Below are 17,978 nucleotides of genomic sequence, written 5' to 3'. Positions count from 1 at the left end.
CTACATGTAGACTCTATGTTGCATGCAACTTGACGTTTGTACAATGTATTGAAGATCTCATTTTACTAGTAAATGTATATCTACATATATATTAGGAGGTGATTTGGATTGTATGTATGTGCACAGATATCTTGCCATACATTTGCACTCAATATACATTGTACAAGCGTTATACTAGGCCTACATGTATAAATTTTTTTTTTATATTTCTTTTTTTTTTAATTTTGCATGATAAACAACAACATGTTACATTTCACAAGTACATTTATATAATTACTCACTCACAATTTTCTTCATTTTCTCATTTTCTCATTAGATCCAATTAACCCACATACCTTACATTCACACTCGCACACATGAAGACATATAGAATCGGACAAAACACAAAGAACAGCAGAACAAAAACAAAACACATATAAAAAGAGCTACAGAGAAAGGAAGAGAAAAGGGGGGGGGGGGGGGGGGGGGGGGGGGGTTGAAGGTGATGCCAGATGGAAAAGATAGGGAAGAGATGGGGATATGAAGGTGAGAGGAGGTCAGACTTTCGGTTTATTATATACAAAGGTAGATTTATTTTGTTGTTTTTTTTCTCAACATTTTCGATCAGGTAAGTTCAACAAGTTTTAACTATTTTTTCCATTCATTATTAAAAACATTGAGGCACTGTTCACCCTTGACCCTGAACAATGTACTTTTGGACTGTGTAATAATCTTTTATAAAATTTACCAACGCCATAACATTTAAGGATTTTTGAGCACACCTGGTTTTGTACAAAATCTGTGCTGTGTAGAGCAGAAATCATTAAATGTTATATCTTTCCTGTAACATTAATGTTAATGAATAGGAAATTGTGAAGACAACGTAATTATAACTTGTGCTCACTGTAGTATGCATCATATATATATCTATTATTGATATATTACATATTACTAATATGCATGCATTGCGTCACCAATTTTATTGTAGATGGGAGCTATTTATACCCTGTATGTGGCAGGAGAACGACTCACCTTTCTCACTGATGCAGATGATTTTCACCACTTTTTTCAGTCAGCAAATGTAGATTTTCAGAAAGCAGTGCAGGATCCAGTACAGAATATTGGTAAATATATTTAATATACAGGTGTGGAGGGCAGGTTTCAATTGTAAATACTGTACATCTCAATACAGTCACCTTCTAACTTCCTGCTAGTAGGATTTCCCCTTTAGCTCAGTTGGTAGAATAAGCTGAGGGTCGGGGATTGATTAGGCACACTTTTAAATGAAATTAAAATAATACTTTTTCATGTTTTTTTTTTTTTTTTTTTTATCTTTTAAAATTCATTAAAAGAAAATAAAAGTTTTGATAAAATTAATGTAAAACCTATGGTAGTGGACATTTGATATACATATATTATTATAATCCTCCAGGTATTGTTGTTTCTTGGATTTCAAGCAAGAGTAATAAGATTCCAAAGCTTGAAAGGACTTTATGAGAATAGGAAAAAGTATACTTTGATGTGAAGCAGTCTTGTTGGCAGCTAGAAATGTCTCTTTCCATATTTGATCAGAACCGACAATCATGTCATGCAATTTTGTTAACTGTATATATGAATACATAGTAAAATGTCTACCCGCCATAGTAAAATCATGTAGCGCCATAGTAAAAAAAATCTGCCCCGCCGATCTTCGTATTCAAAACTCTGTTAACCCGTGGTGAGCCCCAGATACCGCCGACTGTGTAGTGTTTTACTGACTGCACAGGTAAGAGCTTGAGGCCAGTTAATTACCTGTTCACACGCCAGGGAGACTTTTGACACTTCATTCAATGACCCTGACGTCCAATACCCCGACGAATTAACCGATGTAATTATATCAATCATACCAATATTAATTGATCAGACCGCGGTCCGCGTGTTTGTGTTTTGACAGCGGTTGATCTGTGTCGAATAAAGGCTTAAATGACTTCGACAATTAAAGTCAAACGCATATATGACCCCGATTACTTTGTAACACACGTGACATGGATGTTGCGTTTGCAAAACGAAAGTAACTGTTAACATGGACTGTAGAACAAAAAGACCGTTGATGATAATTTTATTCTGTAATCATGAAGCGGCAACTAAAGCAGCAGTGTATTGAATCATTTTTCGAGAATTCGCCGAAACGATAGAAGGCTTAGCCCTTTCTGTTCACCGACAAAGTCAAAACACGGATCGTCATTTTTACCGACTGAATGAAGAAAAATATTCATGGCTAAAGTACGACGAAGATGAAGGTAAGTTATTTAGGTGTCAAATGGTAACTAAAATGTATTTTGTATGATATAAATCTCTTACATGTCATAATAAAATATAATTTTTTTAAATCATTTTTTTTAAATGTTATTGGCTAGTTTGTATGACTGATTTATAGGCGTATATTTAATATAAAAAAAAACTTAAAAGATGTCTAGTTGATATTTGAAAAAAATGTATTATTTCCAAATTTCACATTAGTGACTAATATATACTGACTTTGTTTAATCACAAAACCAAAAATTAAAATTAATTCTTTTTCAATATTTTCAGTGATTAGGTGAAAGTATTTATCTAGAGTGAAAGTTTCATGTTTAAACATTTTATTAATTTATTTTTATTAACTTTGAATGTTTCATTTGATTTGTAGGCATGTTTTATAAGCAGTCTGCTTACAAGACTTAGCAGACTTATGGACAGAGATCAGAAAAAGAAATATCACTATCGTCGCATTGTTTGATCCTGATGACAATTAAGTGTGAAGTTGTGCTGTAAGAAAATGGACAATTTGTGTGTGAAAATGACTGACAATTGTGACATTGGAAATCATATTATATTAGTGCTGTGACATTACATATTGCTATTGTGTTTAGTGTGATATAGTGCTTATTATTTTAAGAAATTTGAGCTTTGGAAGTGTATCAGTAACATTTAATTAGTAATCTGAAAGAGAGATAGAGAGAGACCATGAGTTTGAGAAAGTCTGAGTTGGTAAAGAGAATGAAGAACGAGCAATGTATTAATTTAAGGATGTACAAATATGGATGAGTCAGAGATTGGTAAATGCTGATTGCTGTATTTATTTTTCTTACATATTGAATAAATAAATTCATATTACCATGATTAAAATAGTTTATCATTATTTCTGAAAACAATTTCTAAGAGGATTTTAATAACTACTGCACAACAAATCATCTCCCTAAAAATGAAAAGGGACATAACTCATGTAAACAAATTATCTCCCTTTAATTAATTAATATTGGTCTTGCAGCGCGCTGGGAAAATGATCCCGCAGTTTCCTCCATAGTAAAATCTGAAGCCATGGTGATCCCTGACAAAATGTGTGATGGGTAACATGGCGTGGACTACTCATTTATTACTAATTTCTATACTTTACATATTTAATGATTTATCAAGGACAGTTCATCTTTCCTTGAAGGTAGTAAATAATTAAAGTCCCATGGCATAGAACCGAATGTGTCATTTTAAATATTATAATTACCTTTTCTTTATGATAATTCAATTGTAATATGTGCAAAAAAAAAATAAGGATTCTAGGAAAATCTTGAAGAACATAATTTACAGACATTATAAATATATAGAATTTGAAATAATTTTTATATTCCACATATTGAAATAAGTGCTTTATATTTGTATAATTTTTATGGTAATGTCCAAAAAACCAAGCACCAGGAATAATTCATTTCATTACATGGCGTATTACATAGATAAGGGGAGATAACACTAGGCTGTCATTTCATTTCAGCCTCAGTCAGTGAGAAGTCTTTTTTCCAGTTCCACACGAAGATCCATGACATGGTGAAGGGTAGACTTGCATCTTCTAGGCTTATGTATTTCCATGACGATCTTTGTCATGAGTTTGACAAGGAGATTAATGCAGTTTTGTCTGTGAAAGGTAAAGTTAGATCAAAGAAGATTGTTTTTCTGTTAAAAGACTCACACAACTAAATCAGCCAATCAGCTGGTGTTTCACCTGAACCAAGCCCTTGAAGAAAATGTGTTTCTTAGGTTTGTGGCTGTTTTCTTGAGGAAATAACATATGAAATTGGTACGTTCTGTAAACGAGATTAAAGATTAGGGTCTTGAGATTAGGAAAATTAAAAATATTCACTCCTACTGAAAATAGAATGACGTAGGTTTTTAGGTGCAAAAAGGCGAGAATTCCCCAGGTAGGGGTTCCCCAGTCCACTGTAAATGTCAGGTTTACTGTCTATCAAGTACCCGTGTGCTCTTATTTACCATTAAACCTATACAATAACAACATTTATCAGATAAAAAAACCTTCAAATTTTAATTTGATATAAATTTCACATCATTTGAACTTCAAACTAGTGAATGAAGGAATGGAGTCATTAGTAATAAAATATAGTAACATATTTAGTATAAATGTGAGCCCTAAAATGCAGCATACAGGAAATGCTATCAATTATAGTTTTAAATTTATAAGATTTACCCTGGTAGAAATGGAGATCTATTTTGTAATAGGCCAAAATTCTTAACATGGCTTCCATACGTTTTCCACACGAGCATGTACACACTACACTCAGCATTGTCAAAATAGACCTGGGCTTCAATAGATTTATAAGTTAAACTCATGATGCAAACCAGACAATTTCATAACCAACCATCAAGTATATTCATATAGTCAATATATGATACTACCTACACAATATATGAAATCTAGCATGAAAATAACAGGTAAATACAACTTATTCCTACCTAAACGATAAACAAATGTCAAAGCTGACTGGAGTGCACAGATACCTAGATTATTTGACCCGAAAATAACCCAGTAAAATACAATAATACCAACTAAAACAGAATAGAGAAAGAGTGAAAGTAAACTTACCACCGTCTGTCTTCTGTACCTGTTTCACATGCTCTTAAAATGCCTATCAGGAACACAGGACTAATAAACCATGACTATCACCGTAAACAGTTCACTCTGTACATGTGTACCCCTGAGGCATTTCAGCCCAGCATTACCTATTAAGGTTACTTACCACGGCTATTAATGATGATCGAAATACAAGTTACAAAATACAATTCATTAAAATAAACTATACACTTAGTATGTATAAATACAACATAACCAAAATATACATGCTTGTGTGACAGTTGGAGTACATACCATTTCTGTGTCAGTATGCTGATTCAATGAAAATATATGAAACAACAAATTCACATGGCTGACCAGAAGGTGATTTTGCCATCTAGAACTTCTTTAGTTGTAATTGTTGCTTTTGTTGCATTTCATATGAAATATTAAAACTTAATTCCACAATTTCTTTTTTCCTCAAAGCAAAGATCTTTTTACATTTGATTAATACATGAATAGAAATGCATGTGAGACTCTCTGTTTGTTTCTTTGTCAAGGTCCCTGTAACCTCCATGAGGTTGTAAGAAAGTCCATGTATATAGCTGTCATCAATAACTTGTTTGGACAAGGAGTGCTCCCCACTACCGACCAGGTATGTACAGTAGTAGTATGGAGGAGAGTGTTCCTGACTACAGACCTGGTATGTACAGTAGTTGTATGGAGGAGAGTGTTCCTGACTACAGACCTGGTATGTACAGTAGTAGTATGGAGGAGAGTGTTCCTGACTACAGACCTGGTATGTACAGTAATTGTATGGAGGAGAGTGTTCCTGACTACAGACCTGGTATGTACAGTAGTTGTATGGAGGAGAGTGTTCCTGACTACAGACCTGGTATGTACAGTAATTGTATGGAGGAGAGTGTTCCTGACTACAGACCTGGTATGTACAGTAATTGTATGGAGGAGAGTGTTCCTGACTACAGACCTGGTATGTACAGTAGTAGTATGGAGGAGAGTGTTCCTGACTACAGACCTGGTATGTACAGTAATTGTATGGAGGAGAGTGTTCCTGACTACAGACCTGGTATGTACAGTAGTTGTATGGAGGAGAGTGTTCCTGACTACAGACCTGGTATGTACAGTAGTTGTATGGAGGAGAGTGTTCCTGACTACAGACCTGGTATGTACAGTAATTGTATGGAGGAGAGTGTTCCTGACTACAGACCTGGTATGTACAGTAATTGTATGGAGGAGAGTGTTCCTGACTACAGACCTGGTATGTACAGTAGTTGTATGGAGGAGAGTGTTCCTGACTACAGACCTGGTATGTACAGTAGTTGTATGGAGGAGAGTGTTCCTGACTACAGACCTGGTATGTACAGTAGTTGTATGGAGGAGAGTGTTCCTGACTACAGACCTGGTATGTACAGTAGTGTATGGAGGAGAGTGTTCCTGACTACAGACCTGGTATGTACAGTAGTTGTATGGAGGAGAGTGTTCCTGACTACAGACCTGGTATGTACAGTAGTATGTATGGAGGAGAGTGTTCCTGACTACAGACCTGGTATGTACAGTAGTTGTATGGAGGAGAGTGTTCCTGACTACAGACCTGGTATGTACAGTAGTTGTATGGAGGAGAGTGTTCCTGACTACAGACCTGGTATGTACAGTAAGTTGTATGGAGGAGAGTGTTCCTGACTACAGACCTGGTATGTACAGTAATTGTATGGAGGAGAGTGTTCCTGACTACAGACCTGGTATGTACAGTAGTTGTATGGAGGAGAGTGTTCCTGACTACAGACCTGGTATGTACAGTAATTGTATGGAGGAGAGTGTTCCTGACTACAGACCTGGTATGTACAGTAGTTGTATGGAGGAGAGTGTTCCTGACTACAGACCTGGTATGTACAGTAGTTGTATGGAGGAGAGTGTTCCTGACTACAGACCTGGTATGTACAGTAGTTGTATGGAGGAGAGTGTTCCTGACTACAGACCTGGTATGTACAGTAGTTGTATGGAGGAGAGTGTTCCTGACTACAGACCTGGTATGTACAGTAGTTGTATGGAGGAGAGTGTTCCTGACTACAGACCTGGTATGTACAGTATTGTATGGAGGAGAGTGTTCCTGACTACAGACCTGGTATGTACAGTAGTTGTATGGAGGAGAGTGTTCCTGACTACAGACCTGGTATGTACAGTAATTGTATGGAGGAGAGTGGTTCCTGACTACAGACCTGGTATGTACAGTAGTTGTATGGAGGAGAGTGTTCCTGACTACAGACCTGGTATGTACAGTAATTGTATGGAGGAGAGTGTTCCTGACTACAGACCTGGTATGTACAGTAATTGTATGGAGGAGAGTGTTCCTGACTACAGACCTGGTATGTACAGTAGTTGTATGGAGGAGAGTGTTCCTGACTACAGACCTGGTATGTACAGTAGTTGTATGGAGGAGAGTGTTCCCTGACTACAGACCTGGTATGTACAGTAGTTGTATGGAGGAGAGTGTTCCTGACTACAGACCTGGTATGTACAGTAGTTGTATGGAGGAGAGTGTTCCTGACTACAGACCTGGTATATACAGTAATTGTATGGAGGAGAGTGTTCCTGACTACAGACCTGGTATGTACAGTAGTTGTATGGAGGAGAGTGTTCCTGACTACAGACCTGGTATTACAGTAATTGTATGGAGGAGAGTGTTCCTGACTACAGACCTGTATGTACAGTATTGTATGGAGGAGAGTGTTCCTGACTACAGACCTGGTATGTACAGTAATTGTATGGAGGAGAGTGTTCCTGACTACAGACCTGGTATGTACAGTAATTGTATGGAGGAGAGTGTTCCTGACTACAGACCTGGTATGTACAGTAGTTGTATGGAGGAGAGTGTTCCTGACTACAGACCTGGTATGTACAGTAGTTGTATGGAGGAGAGTGTTCCTGACTACAGACCTGGTATGTACAGTAATTGTATGGAGGAGAGTGTTCCTGACTACAGACCTGGTATGTACAGTAGTAGTATGGAGGAGAGTGTTCCTGACTACAGACCTGGTATGTACAGTAGTAGTATGGAGGAGGTGTTCCTGACTACAGACCTGGTATGTACAGTAGTTGTATGGAGGAGAGTGTTCCTGACTACAGACCTGGTATGTACAGTAGTTGTATGGAGGAGAGTGTTCCTGACTACAGACCTGGTATGTACAGTAGTTGTATGGAGGAGAGTGTTCCTGACTACAGACCTGGTATGTACAGTAGTTGTATGGAGGAGAGTGTTCCTGACTACAGACCTGGTATGTACAGTAGTTGTATGGAGGAGAGTGTTCCTGACTACATACCTGGTATGTACAGTAATTGTATGGAGGAGAGTGTTCCTGACTACAGACCTGGTATGTACAGTAGTTGTATGGAGGAGAGTGTTCCTGACTACAGACCTGGTATGTACAGTAGTTGTATGGAGGAGAGTGTTCCTGACTACAGACCTGGTATGTACAGTAGTTGTATGGAGGAGAGTGTTCCTGACTACAGACCTGGTATATACAGTAGTTGTATGGAGGAGAGTGTTCCTGAATACAGACCTGGTATGTACAGTAGTTGTATGGAGGAGAGTGTTCCTGACTACAGACCTGGTATGTACAGTAGTTGTATGGAGGAGAGTGTTCCTGACTACAGACCTGGTATGTACAGTAGTTGTATGGAGGAGAGTGTTCCTGACTACAGACCTGGTATGTACAGTAGTTGTATGGAGGAGAGTGTTCCTGACTACAGACCTGGTATGTATAGTAATTGTATGGAGGAGAGTGCATGTTCCTGACTACAGACCTGGTATGTACAGTAATTGTATGGGCGAGAGTGTTCCTGACTACAGACCTGGTATGTACAGTAATTGTATGGAGGAGAGTGTTCCTGACTACAGACCTGGTATGTACAGTAATTGTATGGAGGAGAGTGTTCCTGACTACAGACCTGGTATGTACAGTAATTGTATGGAGGAGAGTGTTCCTGACTACAGACCTGGTATGTACAGTAGTTGTATGGAGGAGAGTGTTCCTGACTACAGACCTGGTATGTACAGTAGTTGTATGGAGGAGAGTGTTCCTGACTACAGACCTGGTATGTACAGTAGTTGTATGGAGGAGAGTGTTCCTGACTACAGACCTGGTATGTACAGTAATTGTATGGAGGAGAGTGTTCCTGACTACAGACCTGGTATGTACAGTAGTTGTATGGAGGAGAGTGTTCCTGACTACAGACCTGGTATGTACAGTAATTGTATGGAGGAGAGTGTTCCTGACTACAGACCTGGTATGTACAGTAATTGTATGGAGGAGAGTGTTCCTGACTACAGACCTGGTATGTACAGTAATTGTATGGAGGAGAGTGTTCCTGACTACAGACCTGGTATGTACAGTAATTGTATGGAGGAGAGTGTTCCTGACTACAGACCTGGTATGTACAGTAATTGTATGGAGGAGAGTGTTCCTGACTACAGACCTGGTATGTACAGTAATTGTATGGAGGAGAGTGTTCCTGACTACAGACCTGGTATGTACAGTAATTGTATGGAGGAGAGTGTTCCTGACTACAGACCTGGTATGTACAGTAATTGTATGGAGGAGAGTGTTCCTGACTACAGACCTGGTATGTACAGTAATTGTATGGAGGAGAGTGTTCCTGACTACAGACCTGGTATGTACAGTAGTTGTATGGAGGAGAGTGTTCCTGACTACAGACCTGGTATGTACAGTAGTTGTATGGAGGAGAGTGTTCCTGACTACAGACCTGGTATGTACAGTAGTAGTATGGAGGAGAGTGTTCCTGACTACAGACCTGGTATGTACAGTAGTTGTATGGAGGAGAGTGTTCCTGACTACAGACCTGGTATGTACAGTAGTTGTATGGAGGAGAGTGTTCCTGACTACAGACCTGGTATGTACAGTAGTTGTATGGAGGAGAGTGTTCCTGACTACAGACCTGGTATGTACAGTAATTGTAATAAAACCAAGAGCAGTTATGGTAATGATGAAAACTATAGCAGAAATGGTGAGTGAAATAAAAGTAAGGGTAGTGATTAAACCTATAGAAGTTAGGGTTGTGATAAAACCTATAGAAGTTAGGGTAGTCATAAAACCTATAGAAGTTAGGGTTAGTGATGAAACCTATAAAAGCTATAGGGGTAGTGATAAAACTTATAGAAGTTAGGGTAGTCATAAAACCTATAGAAGTTAGGGGTAGTGATAAAACCTATAAAAGTTAGGGGTAGTGATTAAACCTATAGAAGTTAGGGTAGTCATAAAACCTATAGAAGTTAGGGGTAGTGATTAAACCTAGAGAAGTTAGGGTAGTCATAAAACCTATAGAAGTTAGGGGTAGTGATAAAACCTATAAAAGTTAGGGGTAGTGCTAAAACCTATAGAAGTTAGGGTAGTGATTAAACCTATAGAAGTTAGGGGTAATGATTAAACCTATAAAAGTTAGGGGTAGTGATAAAACCTATAGAAGTTAGGGGTAGTGATTAAACTTATAGAAGTTAGGGTAGTGATTATAAACCTATAGAAGTTAGGGTAGTGATAAAACCTATAGAAGTTAGGGTAGTGATTAAACCTATAAAAGTTAGGGGTAGTGATTAAACTTATAGAAGTTAGGGTAGTGATTAAACTTATAGAAGTTAGGGTAGTGATATTAAAATCTACTGAAGTTAGGGTAGTGATTATAAACATATAGAAGTTAGGGGTAGTGATAAAACCTAGAGAAGTTAGGGGTAGTGATAAAACCTATAGAAGTTAGGGGTGGTGATTAAACTTATAGAACTTAGGGGTAGTGATTAAACTTATAGAAGTTAGGGTAGTGATTAAACTTATAGAAGTTAGGATAGTGATTATAAACCTATAGAGACCAACCAACCAATTGTTTTCCCATAGACTTTAGTGTTAACGTTTTGGATTATTTCATTCAAATTCTTGAATTGAATATGACGATTATGGTTTATAACAAAAGTTTAGGGTCTGATATAACACCTAATCAAAAAAAAAAGTTGGGTCCTTCAGCTCAAATTTTCTCCAGGGTAGCCATTTTGAAAATAGGTGAATTTCGCAGTAAAAATTCTCAAAAATCGTAAATGTTTACCTGTTTACTATTATTACGTGAACTTTTGGGAAAAAAACCAATCGGACTTACGAAATTTATATCAACATTTCTTATTGATAGTTACCTATCAGTCTACATATCTATTTTCTCACTTCATAACATACTGGCCAATCAGTGGCTGCCAGACATTTTATCCTTGGCTCAACGTTCTATACACAGGGGCTGTTTCAAAAATATATTTTTTCAATTGGTTGGTTGTTCCCTATAGAAGTTAGGGGTGGTGATAAAACCTATAGAAGTTAGGGGTAGTGATTAAACTTATAGAAGTTAGGGTAGTGATTATAAACCTATAGAAGTTAGGGTAGTGATTAAACCTATAGAAGTTAGGGTAGTGATTATAAACCTATAGAAGTTAGGGTAGTCATAAAACCTATAGAAGTTAGGGTAGTCATAAAACCTATAGAAGTTAGGGTAGTCATAAAACCTATAGAAGTTAGGGTAGTCATAAAACCTATAGAAGTTAGGGTAGTCATAAAACCTATAGAAGTTAGGGTAGTGATTATAAACCTATAGAAGTTAGGGGTAATGATAAAACCTATAGAAGTTAGGGGTAGTGATAAAACCTATAGAAGTTAGAGTAGTGATAAAACCTATAGAAGTTAGCGTAGTGATTAAACCTATAGAAGTTATAGGGGTAATGATAAAACCTATAGAAGTTAGGGGTAGTGATAAAACTTATAGAAGTTAGGGTAGTCATAAAACCTATAGAAGTTAGGGTTAGTGATTAAACCTATAGAAGTTAGGGTAGTGATAAAACCTATAGAAGTTAGGGGTAGTGATAAAAGCTATAGAAGTTAGGGTAGTCATAAAACCTAGAGAAGTTAGGGTAGTCATAAAACCTATAGAAGTTAGGGGTAGTGATTAAACCTATAGAAGTTATAGGGGTAGTGATTAAACCTATAGAAGTTATAGGGGTATATATAGTGATTAAACCTATAGAAGTTAGGGGAAGTGATAAAACCTATAGAAGTTAGGGGTAGTGATAAAACCTATAGAAGTTAGGGTAGTCATAAAACCTATAGAAGTTAGGGGTAGTGATAAAACCTATAGACGTTAGGGGTGGTCATAAAACCTATAGAAGTTAGGGTAGTGATAAAACCTATAGAAGTTAGGGGTGGTCATAAAACCTATAGAAGTTGGGGTAGTCATAAAACCTAGAGAAGTTAGGGGTAGTCATAAAACCTATAGAAGTTAGGGGTAGTCATAAAACCTATAGAAGTTAGGGTTAGTGATAAAACCTAGAGAAGTTAGGGTAGTCATAAAACCTATAGAAGTTAGGGTAGTCATAAAACCTATAGAAGTTAGGGGTGGTCATAAAACCTATAGAAGTTGGGGTAGTCATAAAACCTAGAGAAGTTAGGGGTAGTCATAAAACCTATAGAAGTTAGGGGTAGTCATAAAACCTATAGAAGTTAGGGTAGTGATTAAACCTATAGAAGTTAGGGATAGTCATAAAACCTATAGAAGTTGGGGTAGTCATAAAACCTAGAGAAGTTGGGGTAGTCATAAAACCTATAGAAGTTAGGGGTAGTCATAAAACCTATAGAAGTTAGGGTAGTGATTAAACCTATAGAAGTTAGGGGTAGTGATAAAACCTAGAGACGTTAGGGGTAGTCATAAAACCTAGAGAAGTTAGGGTAGTCATAAAACCTATAGAAGTTAGGGTAGTGATTAAACCTATAGAAGTTAGGTAGTCATAAAACCTATAGAAGTTAGGGTAGTGATAAAACCTTTAGAAGTTAGGGTAGTCATAAAACCTATAGAAGTTAGGGGTAGTGATAAAACCTATAGAAGTTAGGGGTAGTGATAAAACCTATAGAAGTTTGGGTAGTGATTAAACCTATAGAAGTTTGGGTAGTGATTAAACCTATAGAAGTTAGGTAGTCATAAAACCTATAGAAGTTAGGGTAGTGATAAAACCTATAGAAGTTAGGGTAGTGATTAAACCTATAGAAGTTAGGGTAGTGATAAAACCTATAGAAGTTTGGGTAGTGATTAAACCTATAGAAGTTAGGGGTAGTGATTAAACCTATAGAAGTTAGGTAGTCATAAAACCTATAGAAGTTAGGGTAGTGATAAAACCTATAGAAGTTAGGGTAGTGATTAAACCTAGAGAAGTTAGGGTAGTCATAAAACCTATAGAAGTTAGGGTAGTCATAAAACCTATAGAAGTTAGGGTAGTCATAAAACCTATAGAAGTTTGGGTAGTGATTAAACCTATGGAAGTTAGGGTAGTGATAAAACCTAGAGAAGTTAGGGTAGTGATTAAACTTATAGAAGTTAGGGGTAGTGATAAAACCTATAGGAGTTAGGGGTAGTGATAAAACCTATAGAAGTTAGGGTAGTGATTATAAACCTATAGAAGTTAGGGTTGTGATTAAACTTATAGAAGTTAGGGGTAGTGATAAAACCTAGAGAAGTTAGGTGTAGTCATAAAACCTATAGAAGTTAGGGTAGTCATAAAACCTATAGAAGTTAGGGTAGTGATAAAACCTATAGAAGTTAGGGGTAGTGATAAAACCTATAGAAGTTAGGGGTAATGATAAAACCTATAGAAGTTAGGGGTAGTGATTATAAACCTATAGAAGTTAGGGGTAGTCATAAAACCTATAGAAGTTAGGGTAGTCATAAAACCTATAGAAGTTAGGGTAGTCATAAAACCTATAGAAGTTAGGGTAGTGATTTTAAACCTATAGAAGTTAGGGTTGTGATTAAACTTATAGAAGTTAGGGGTAGTGATAAAACCTAGAGAAGTTAGGTGTAGTCATAAAACCTATAGAAGTTAGGGTAGTCATAAAACCTATAGAAGTTAGGGTAGTGATACAACCTATAGAAGTTAGGGGTAGTGATAAAACCTATAGAAGTTAGGGGTAATGATAAAACCTATAGAAGTTAGGGGTAGTGATTATAAACCTATAGAAGTTAGGGGTAGTGATAAAACCTATAGAAGTTAGGGTAGTCATAAAACCTATAGAAGTTAGGGTAGTCATAAAACCTATAGAAGTTAGGGTATTGATAAAACCTATAGAAGTTAGGGTAGTCATAAAACCAAAGCCAGTTAATGAAAAAGTTAACAATATTGTTACTGATGTTTTTCAGGCAAAGTTCAAGGATTTGGAAAAGAATTTTGTTTTGTTTGATGAGTTGTTTGAGTATGGAGCACGGCTACCCTCCTTTATGATCAGGTAAATCCACTGCTTTGTTAGCTAACCTGTCCACACAAAGGGTAAGTGAGCTTAGGGCATTTGTACATCTTCCATTGTCCATCCATCAATCTGGCTGGTCTGCTGAACTAGGGTCAACATTTCCTGATATTGATTACTGGGCCTGTAGCATACTGGGATGAAGGGCTACCAAGTTTGTTCAAATGAATGAAATTGACCTTCATTCAAGGTCACAGGGGTCAAATAGGCTAAAACCTATAAATAACTTCTTCTCAATAACCAATAGACCCAGGGACTTGGTATTGGGTCTGTAGCATGCTGTACGTGGTAAAGGGCTACCAAGTTTGTTCAAATGAAAGACCTTGACCTTCATCCAAGGTAACAGGGATCAAATAGGCTGAAATCTTTTAAACAACTTCTTTTCAATAACTAAGAGTCCGAGGGAGTTGATATTGGGTCTGTACCATGCTGGGGTGAAGGGCTACAAAGTTTGTTCAAATGAATCACCTTGACCTTTCAAGGTGAGAGCAGTCAAATAAGCTAAATATTTCCATGAATTATTTTAATAACTGAAAGGTCCAGAGACCTTATATTTGGCTTTTAGCATTCTTGGATGAAGGCTAGTAAGTTTATTCAAATGAATGACCTTGATTATACTTTTAGTTTGAAAGAGTTGAATTGGCCAAAATATTTAAAAGACACACCTTTTCACATAACTGCCAGACCCTGAGATCTTATATATGGTCTCTAATACACTTGTTCTTAATTATGTTTATTTATGAAATGGATCACTGGATAACATGTGAGCGATTCGGGCCCATTAGGCCCATTAGGCCCTTGTTCCTCCTCTTATAGATTGGGATTGTGTGCTGCACGAAATGTCTAAATCCTGTATTGAATTTCATAAGTATCAATGCAGCATGTAATTCTGATATTTATGCACTAGGGACTGGTCCTCTTCTAAATGGTGGTTGATTGGAATGTTTAAAGATTTGTACAAAGGCATAAAGAACAAGGAAAGGACAGAAAATGAGGTAAGTATTTATTTATTATACCCCCCGCAACGAAGTTAGGGGGGTATACTGGAATCACCTTGTCCATCCGTCCGTCCGTCCGTCCGTCTGTCACAAAATTTGTCCGGCTATGCATTCGCTCATTTCTTAATGGATTTCACTCAAATTTGGGATATACCAGTAGTTAGAAGACCATATGAACTTGTGTCCCCTGTAATGATTTTGCGATTTAGTCCCTTTTTAACAGAGTTATATATGCCCCTTTTTCATACAAAATGTGTCATAATTTTGTCCGGCTATGCATTCACTTAGTTTGTGATGGATTTTCTTGAAACTTTATATAGAGCTGAAGAATGGCATGAAGTTGTGTCTCCAGTAACGGCTTCTTCCGAAAAAAACCTTTTTACAGAGCTATGCCCCTTTATGTAAAAAATGGTTACTAGATTGTCCGGCTATGCATTTGCTTTGTTTTCAATGGATTTTCTTGAAACTTTTTACAAGAAGGACTGCATGCACTTGTGCCTCCAGTAAATCCTTTTTACGAAAAAATACTTCTTACATAGTTATGCCCGTTTATTTGAAAAATGGTTATAATTTTGTCCAGTTATGCATTTCCTCAGTTTTCACAAAATTGGTGTATAGTTAAAAGACCATATGGTGCTGTGATTTTCCCCAAGTAGTCCTTTTAAACAAATTATGCCACTTTAGCCCTTTTTAACAAAGTTATGCCCCTTCTTCATACAAAATGTGTCATAATTTTGTCCGGCTATGCATTCACTTAGTTTTTGATAGATTTTCTTGAAACTTTATACAGAGTTGAAGGATGGCATAAAGTTATGTCTCCAGTACCGGCTTCTTCCGAAAAAACTCTTTTTACAGAGTTATGCCCCTTTATGTACAAGATGGTTACTAGCTTGTCCGGCTATGCATTTGCTTTGTTTTCAATGGATTTTACTAAAATTTGGTATGTATTTAGAGGACTCTATGAGGCTTAGCTCTATGCAAAGATTTTGCCGTATTACCAGTTCTAATAGAGTTATTTCCCTTTTTCTTTAAAAACGAGCAAAATTTTGTTCGGCTATGCATTCACTTAGTTCTTACCTAAACATAGAACATGTTTGATTTGGTTATAGTACCATAAATAGGCAGCTTCACAAAGTATCCAAACCAATCATGGAAAAGTGGGGGTATACTTGTCACCCCCTCGGTGACAGCTCTAGTTTATTTTCTTTATTAGCCCACCATCTGATGATGGTGGGCTAATAAACAAAAGAAACTAGAGCCTTGCGTCCGTGGTCCGTAGTCCGTCCGTCCGTCCCTCCGTCCGTCCCTCCGTCCGTAAACAATTCTTGTTATCGCTATTTCTCAGAAAGTACTGAAGGGATCTTTCTCAAATTTCATATGTAGGTTCCCCTTGGTGCCTAGTTATGCATATTGCATTTTGAGACCAATCGGAAAACAACATGGCCGACAGGCAGCCATCTTGGATTTTGACAATTGAAGTTTGTTATCGCTATTCCTCAGAAAGTACTGAAAGGATCTTTCTCAAATTTTTTTGTAGGTTCCCCTTGGTCTGTAGTTATGTTTATTTCATCTTGGGACTAATAGGAAAACAGCATGGCTGACAGGCAGCCATCTTGGATTTTGACAATTGAAGATTGTTATCGCTATTTTTCAGAAATTGCTGAAAGGATCTTTCTGAAATTTCATTTGTAGGTTGCCCTTGGTCCCTGATATTGCATTTTGGGACCAATCCGAAATCAACATGGCCGACAGACGGCCATTATCGCTAAATCTTAAATTTTATATATAGGTTCCCCTTGTTTGAAAAATACTAGAGGGCTGTTTCTGAATTTACACAGATTAGTAAGACTTAGAGGAAGGGAAAAGTAGAGAAAAGATCAATCTGACATGGAACCTATAAAGATCATTCAATGGCGGGCGCCAAGATCCCTCTGGGATCTCTTGTTTATCAGAGCCGGAGATAAAATTTATCTTACCTCTGGGCTTCTTTGAAGTTTCTTCATTGTCCTGCAGCAATTGGTGCTGAAGTCATGGTAATTTACAGACTGCAAGATTTATTCTGACCCATAAATCTTTCAACCTGTTTTGTATCAAATGATATTATAAACAAGTAATTAAGTCTCACATACAACCAGTGCATTTGTCAGCAAACATATATTTATAGGATATGTTACACCTGATCAGTTCAGCATGGTGCATCATTGTCCTATTCATCAGGAAAGTAAAACTTAATATCTCACTGTCCATTCCAATAAATCAGTCAAACACAGTATCTTACTGTCCTCCACTAGATCAGTCAAACATGGTATCTTACTGTCCTCCACTAGATCAGTCAAACATGGTATCTTACTGTCCTCTACTAGATCAGTCAAACATGGTATCTTACTGTCCTCCACTAGATCAGTCAAACACGGTATCTTACTGTCCTCTACTAGATCAGTCAAACACGGTATCTTACTGTCCTCCACTAGATCAGTCAAACATGGTATCTTACTGTCCTCTACTAGATCAGTCAAACATGGTATCTTACTGTCCTCCACTAGATCAGTCAAACACAGTATCTTACTGTCCTCTACTAGATCAAACAAACATGGTATCTTACTGTCCTCCACTAGATCAGTCAAACACGGTATCTTACTGTCCTCCACTAGATCAAACAAACATGGTATCTTACTGTCCTCCACTAGATCAGTCAAACACGGTATCTTACTGTCCTCTACCAGATCAGTCAAACATGGTATCTTACTGTCCTCTACTAGATCAGTCAAACATGGTATCTTACTGTCCTCCACTAGA

At 37.2% G+C, this 17,978-nt stretch overlaps 1 protein-coding gene across 2 annotated transcripts in view; it reads left to right on the top strand.

Annotated features, from left to right (window-relative positions):
- Positions 1–17,978, top strand: part of LOC117328028 (24-hydroxycholesterol 7-alpha-hydroxylase-like) — a 40,720-nt gene that overhangs the window by 365 nt on the left and 22,377 nt on the right. For both annotated transcript variants that reach the window (XM_033885352.1, XM_033885351.1), the window contains exons 2-6: positions 968–1,103; positions 3,764–3,913; positions 5,395–5,489; positions 14,081–14,166; positions 15,092–15,179. In XM_033885352.1, coding sequence (XP_033741243.1) covers positions 968–1,103; positions 3,764–3,913; positions 5,395–5,489; positions 14,081–14,166; positions 15,092–15,179 — 555 coding nt within the window. The remainder of the gene's footprint in view (positions 1–967; positions 1,104–3,763; positions 3,914–5,394; positions 5,490–14,080; positions 14,167–15,091; positions 15,180–17,978) is intronic.

This window comes from Pecten maximus, chromosome 5 (genome assembly GCF_902652985.1).
Source record: "Pecten maximus chromosome 5, xPecMax1.1, whole genome shotgun sequence".
Classification (NCBI taxonomy): Eukaryota; Metazoa; Mollusca; class Bivalvia; order Pectinida; family Pectinidae; genus Pecten; species Pecten maximus.
Note: the sequence above shows the minus strand (reverse complement) of the source record. Positions and strands in the feature narration are given on the sequence as shown.